The sequence below is a fragment of the Macaca fascicularis genome, chromosome 19 (assembly GCF_037993035.2).
Source record: "Macaca fascicularis isolate 582-1 chromosome 19, T2T-MFA8v1.1".
Lineage (NCBI taxonomy): Eukaryota > Metazoa > Chordata > Mammalia > Primates > Cercopithecidae > Macaca > Macaca fascicularis.
The window spans coordinates 48,917,724-48,924,451 of NC_088393.1; the positions used below are offsets into that span (position 1 = coordinate 48,917,724).

Genomic DNA, 6,728 nt, shown 5'->3' on the forward strand with positions numbered 1-6,728 from the left:
CTCAGGGGAATTGTGGCCACCACAGGTGCAGGGAGCAGTTCCTCTCCACTCACAGCCTGAAGCCTACCCGGCAGGGGCTGTCCCCAGGCCCAACAAGTAAAGGGCCCAGCAGCGAGGGCCACTGGAGCCCATCTCCGGGGGGCTGGGCAGGAAGTAGGGTGGGGTTTGGGGTAGGGATCTGGTACCCGGGGACTGCTGCAACTCAAACTAACCAACCCACTAGGAGAAGATGCCTGGGGGTCCAGGAGTCCTCCAAGCTCTGCCTGCCACCATCTTCCTCTTCTTCCTGCTGTCTGCTGCCTACCTGGGTATGTGGCCAAAGGGCAGGAACTGGTGGGAGGTGGGGGAAGATGTGGAGGCTGCAGAGTGGGCACAGGCAGAGGGAAGGGGGCTCAGGGAAAGGGGAAGAGGAGGCAGAGGGTAGGGGAGCCAGGGAAGATGCCTATAGAAATCGTATCTGTGCCAAGCTGGGCCAATGTGGGGCTGGAGGGAGCCCAGTGAAGAAGGGGCGTCCACAGCCTCACGGAGGCAGGCAGGAGCAAGAGTCACCTCCCCCACCTCCTGCTCCCCACAGGCCAAAATAAGGAACTAAAGTTGCTCTTGACTGAGCACGAGGGCTGGGGACAGGAAGGGGACTTGAGGGTAGTAGCATTCAGCGTCTGTCAAGGGGAGAAAAAGCTTTATCTGCCTTAAACCTCAGGTGCCTCTCTGTGTTGGGAGTCCCTTCTGAGCACTGGGGGAACAGATGTCTCATAGATTCCTCCTCACCCGCTCAAGGACAGCTGGCAGGGGCTGTGGCCACGCTAACCCAGGAGTTCAGAGAAGAAGGTTCCCCACCCAAGCGGACACTGGGAGCAAGGATTGGAGCTCACGTCTGAGTCTTAAGCCCATGATGATAAGGGTGCTCGGCCCCTCTCCCCACCTCTTCCTCCTTCTCTCTTCCTCACTTCCCTCCTCCGCCTACCTCCAGAAGAGGGGGCCGGCCATGCGGGAGGCCTGGCTGAGAGCTGGGACTTCCCAGAGGAGCCCAGATTGGACACTGCAGCCAGCCTGAGCAGCCCGGTCTCACTCAGAGACACCCCCAGTCTCCACCCCACTCTGACCCCCTTCGCTCACCAGCAATCCAGCCCGAGGACTGAACTCACCCCTGACCCCTAGGTTGACACATACAACTTACAGAGAATGAGGGCCAGGCACAGGGTCACAGGCCAGGGCAGGCCACAGACTGGCTCCTCAGCCCAGGCAGGGAGAGGCCAGGGAGCCATGAGTTTGAACCCAGTGCCACTCCTGACTGCCTGGTGATGCTGGCAAACCGCCAGCCCTCCCAGGGCCTCAGCCATCCCTCCTGTAAAATGGGGCTAAGGAGATAACCTACTTCTAGGGTTCTGTGAATGATTACACAAGAAAAAGCGCCAGGTGCAGGGCCTGGCTGAGGCTGGGGTGCAAAAATAGACCGGGAAGGCTGCGGGAGGAGGGGATGCCTGCACTGCTTCTGGAAGGAGCTGTCTGGACAGCGGTCCTCCAGTGCCTTGAACAAACATCCAAAATCCAGAGAGTTCACAGGGCCCAGAGCACAAAGTGGGTATGTGGGAGGGGGGCAAGAGATGGTGCTGCAGAGGTGAGAAGGGCCTCCCAGGGGTCTCACCATCCCAAGGAGTCTCATTCTCCTCCTCCAGGATGTCCTCACCCACCCCAACCAGTTCTGTCCTCTCTCCCTCCCCAGGGGCCTCTTCACTTTCCCGCATCCCCCTCTCCCCAGGATGCATCAGCCCCTGTCAGGGGCTGTCCCTCTCCCCCCCCACCCAGGAGAGTTCTCACCCTCCTCCCCTCCCCACCCAGAATAGTCCTCACCCTCCTCCCCCCCCACCCAGGAGAGTCCTCACCCTCCTCCCCCCCCACCCAGGAGAGTCCTCACCCTCCTCCCCTCCCCACCCAGAATAGTCCTCACCCTCCTCCCCCCCCACCCAGGAGAGTCCTCACCCTCTTCCCCTCCCACCCAGGAGAGTACTCACCCTCCTCCCCCCCACCCAGGAGAGTCCTCACCCTCCTCCCCCCCACCCAGGAGAGTCCTCACCCTCCTCCCCTCCCCACCCAGAATAGTCCTCACCCTCCTCCCCCCCCACCCAGGAGAGTCCTCACCCTCTTCCCCTCCCACCCAGGAGAGTACTCACCCTCCTCCCCCCCACCCAGGAGAGTCCTCACCCTCCTCCCCCCCCACCCAGGAGAGTCCTCACCCTCCTCCCCCCCCACCCAGGAGAGTCCTCACCCTTCTCCCCCCCCACCCAGGCATGTCCTCACCCTCCTCCCCTCCTCACCCAGGCATGTCCTCACCCTCTTCCCAGGAGTGCTGGAGCTGCAGGGGCCAGGGCTGGGGGCATGTGTCGCCATCCCTAGTCCCTGACCCACCCACCCTGCCTCTCCACAGGTCCTGGGTGCCAGGCCCTGTGGGTAGATGGGGGCCCAACATCATTGATGGTGAGCCTGGGGGAAGAGGCCCACTTCCAATGCCTGCACAATGGCAGCAACGCCAACGTCACCTGGTGGCGCGTCCTCCATGGCAACTACACGTGGCCCCCTCAGTTCGTGGGCAAGGGCCAGGGCTACAATGGTACGCTGACCATCCAGAACGTGAACAAGAGCCACGGGGGCATATACCTGTGCCGGGTCCAGGAGGGCAATAAGCCACACCAGCAGTCCTGCGGCACCTACCTCCGTGTGCGCCGTGAGTGGCCCAGCCCTGGTCCCTACTCCCACTTTCCCACTGGGGACACTCGGTTTCTCTTTGAAGTGGGGATAGAGCCAGTACTTTCATTGTGGGTTTCAAACTGGCTTGGACAGAGGGACTGAAGTTCTCCTCTGCAGAGTCGGGGCTCTGAGGGGTCTGGGGCCTTGCAGGGGGTGGCGGGTCCAGGAGGCTAGGGAGAACAGGAGGTGCCAGGGCTCTGAGCCACACCACCCCCTTGCAGATCCGCCCCCCAGGCCCTTCCTGGACATGGGGGAGGGCACCAAGAACCGAATCATCACAGCCGAGGGCATCATCCTCCTGTTCTGCGCGGTGGTGCCTGGGACGCTGCTGCTGTTCAGGGTGAGCCTCCTCGGACCCCCGAGTCAACCGGGCGAGGGCCTGGACTGAGGGACCCCCCGATGCCCAGGTAGCCCTCTAGAGCCTGAGGTTCCCATCCAAAACTTGGGAGAATGAAAGCACCCACCACATAGGGGCTGCAGAAGTTAAATGAAAGAATATAAAGAAGGGACCTGAACTGGCGCTGGACCCAGGGGGTGTCTTCAATTTAGTTCCCCTCCTGGGCTGTCCTCACGTCCACCTCCCTGCAAAAAGAGTCTCATTCTTCCCCCTAAGAGTGTCCTCACTCTCCTCCTGCCCTCACCCCAGAGTGTGGTTACCCTCCAGGTATAGCCAAGACCAGGGAAGGTGGGGCCTGGGGGTCCTCCCAGAATCTGTGATCTATACCGGCCTCTCCTTAGCCCCCACAGAAAGTGTGACTGTTACTGTTATTATTCATGGAGAATAGTAAGGGAGTGGAGAGTCAAGAAGACGCTAACTTGGGAGGCCGAGGCAAGAGGATCACTTGAGGCCACAAGTTTGAGACCAGTCTGGGCAACACAGCAAGACCCTATCTCTATCAAAAAAAAAAAAAAAAAGTCTTAAAAAAAAGTTAGCCAGGTATGGCTAACCTCTAGTCCCAGCTACTCAGGAGGCTGAGGTGGGAGGATCGCTTGAACCTAGAAGTTCAAGGCTGCAGTGAAATATGATGTTGCCACAGCACTCCAGCCTGGGCAGCTGAGGGAGAAGAAAGAAAGAGAGAAAGAGAGAGGGAGGAAGGGATGGAAGGAAGGAAGGAAGGAAGGAAGGAAGGAAGGAAGGAAGGAAGGAAGGAAGGAAGGAAGGAAGGAGAGAGGGAGGGAGGGAGGGAAGGAAGGAAGGAAGGAAGGAAGGAAGGAAGGAAGGAAGGAAGGAAGGAATGGAAGGAAGGAAGGCAGGGAAAGGAAAGGGAAGGGAAGGAGAAGGGAAGGGAGAAAGAGGAAAGAAAAGAAAGAGAGAAAGAGGAAGGAAGGAAGGAAGGAAGGAAGGAAGGAAGGAGGGAAGGAAGGAAGGAAGGAAGGAAGGAGGGAAGGAAGGAAGGAAGGAAGGAAGGAAGGAAGGAAGGAAGGAAGGAAGGAATGGAAGGAAAGGAAGGAAGGAAGGAAGGAAGGAGGGAAGGAAGGAAGGAAGGAAGGAAGGAAGGGAAGGACACTGGTTGTAGATTCACAGAGAACTGCTACCAGTATGTGGCCTTGGGGACATCTCTTACCCTTTCTGGAAAAGCACTTCCTGGCATCTAGGAGGGTCTGAAATATTCACCTCCCCCCGCTCACTGAGGCACCCACCCCACACACCCCCACAGAAACGATGGCAGAACGAGAAGCTCGGGTTGGATGCTGGGGATGAATATGAAGACGAAAACCTTTATGAAGTGAGTGAAGGGTGGCAACGGGGGGGGGGGCAGTTGTGTTAGGGGTGGGGGCGTTCCCTCTGGGGGTGGCTGGGGACAGGGACCCCAGGTGTCAGGGTGCTGATGTTCGCTGCCTTGTTTCCACCCCAGGGCCTGAACCTGGACGACTGCTCCATGTATGAGGACATCTCCCGGGGCCTCCAGGGCACCTACCAGGATGTGGGCAGCCTCAACATAGGAGATGTCCAGCTGGAGAAGCCATGACACCCCTACTCCTGCCAGGCTGCCCCTGCCTGCTGTGGACCCAGCTCCAGTGTCTCAGTTCGCTTCCCTAGGACATTCTCCCTTCAGCCCTTCTGGGGGCTTCCTTAGTCATCTTCCCTCGGTGGGGAGTGGGGGGTAATCTCACTCTTCTCCAGGCCAGGCCTCCTTGGACTCCCCCGGGGGTGTCCCACTCTTCTTCCCTCTAAACTGCCCCATCTCCTAACCTAATCCCCCCCTGCTGCCTTTCCCAGGCTCCCCTCACCCCAGTGGGTAATGAGCCCCTAATCACTGCCTCCAGGGGAGCTGATTGTAGCAGCTCCCCTGTCACCCCCTCCTCCATGATCTGTCAGTGTCACCCCCTTCTCCATGATCTGTCAGGGCCACTTAGTAATAATAAATTCTTCCCAACTGCAGACCTTGGAAGGAGTCGTGGATCTTATGGGAACTGCCTCTCCCACCTGCCCCTCAGACCCAGGAGTCCCAGCCCAGCCACCCCCTACCCACTCCCCACACCTGAAACCAGGCAGCCAGTCTGGGCTGCCTTCCTGGGAGAACAGGATGTCTCTTGGGAAGGTCCCCAGCCCAGCTGAAGGACTGGTTTGGCTCTCTTTGCAAGGCCTCACCCTAGGGTCATGTCCTTAAGCAAGAAGGGGACAAGATCAACATAGGTGTGACTACCAAATTATTTATGCTTTTTTTTGAGATAGAGTCTCACTCTGTCACCCAGGTTGATATGCTCACTGCAACCTCCACCTCCTGGGTTCAAGCAATTCCACCTCAGCCTCCCAAGTAGCTGGGATTATAGGCACCTGCCACCATGCCCAGCTAATTTTTGTATTTTTAGTAAAGGTGGGGTTTCACCATGTTGGCCAGGCAGGTCTTGAACTCCTGACCTCAGGTTATCTGCCCGCCTTAGCCTCCCAAAATGCTGAGATTACAGGCGTGAGCCACTGCGCCTGGCCGCTTTTTTTTTTTTTTTTTTTTCTTTTTTTGAGACAGAGTCTGACTCTGTCGCCCAGGCTGGAGTGCAGTGGCGCAATCTCAGCCCACTTCATCCTCCACCTCTCAAGCTCAAGCGATTCTTGTACCTCAGGCTCCTGAATAGCTGGGATGACAGGCATGTGCCACCACGCCCAGCTAATTTTTTAGTAGTGACAGGGTTTCGCCATGTTGACCAGGCTGGTCTCGAACTCCTGACCTCAAGTGATCCACCACGCTTCGGTCTCCCAAAGTGCTGGGACTACAGGCGTGAGGCACTTTATGCGTATTTAAGCCTTGGAAACACAGGGACTATCTTGTGGGGCTAGTACAGAATTCAGACTGCAGCCTTTTCCCGATGGGTTGACTTACAGAAGGGGCATTCTGGAGGGTCTGTAGTCCTAATTTGGGGAGAGCAGGGAGATCCAGGGGCAACGACAGAGAGGCACAGAGACACGGATTTCCTGAGAAAGGGAGAGGAGAGAGGTTGAGACCCAGGGATTGTGAAGGGGACGAGCAAGTGAAGGAAGAGAGGATGAGACTCTGGGAATCCGGCAGAGAGACAGGGACGTGGAGAGAAAGAGGGACAGAGACAGAGCGAGAAGGAAAAGAAGCAACACAAGGGAGAAGGAGCAACCGAAAAAGGGCACGAAGAGGCCCAGGCACAGCAACAGCTGGGGAAATGACAGAGACTGAGACGGAGATGCAGAAAGGTAACAGAGAGACCCGGAGAGGGTAGAGAAGAGCTCTCGGGGAGAAAGTGATGGAGGGACAGAGGAGAGGTGGAGGCCAAGGAGGGAAAGACCCCAATAGAGAAAGACAGAGGGACAGAGAAGGGGACGCAGACGCAGGCGGGAGCATACCCACAGAAGGAAGGGCGCAAGACCAAGAGAACCACAGACGCGGAAAGCCGGGGAGGTCGTGGCTCGGTGTGGGGCGCACGGGGAGCAGGGCTTGCCTCCCAGCACCTCCGGGGAGGTGACCGCAGCCAGGAGATGCGAGCCCCGCGGAGCCCGCGCCCGGCGGACGGACCGA

At 58.3% G+C, this 6,728-nt stretch overlaps 1 protein-coding gene across 3 annotated transcripts; it reads left to right on the forward strand.

The window, feature by feature from the left end:
• Window positions 1-204: 204 nt before the first annotated feature.
• Window positions 205-5,128, forward strand: CD79A (CD79a molecule). Of its 3 annotated transcripts, none has more exons than XM_074023768.1 (5): window positions 205-308; window positions 701-2,722; window positions 2,967-3,085; window positions 4,404-4,472; window positions 4,602-5,128. In XM_074023768.1, the coding sequence occupies exons 2-5, from the start codon at window positions 2,473-2,475 to the stop codon at window positions 4,713-4,715; spliced, it is 552 nt and encodes a 183-aa protein (XP_073879869.1). In that variant the 5' UTR covers window positions 205-308; window positions 701-2,472; the 3' UTR covers window positions 4,716-5,128. The 3 variants fall into 3 exon arrangements, with proteins under 3 accessions (XP_073879869.1, XP_045235481.1, XP_045235482.1); XM_045379546.2 differs by having other exon boundaries at window positions 2,426-2,722; XM_045379547.2 differs by having other exon boundaries at window positions 2,426-2,608.
• The last annotated feature ends 1,600 nt before the right edge of the window (window positions 5,129-6,728 follow it).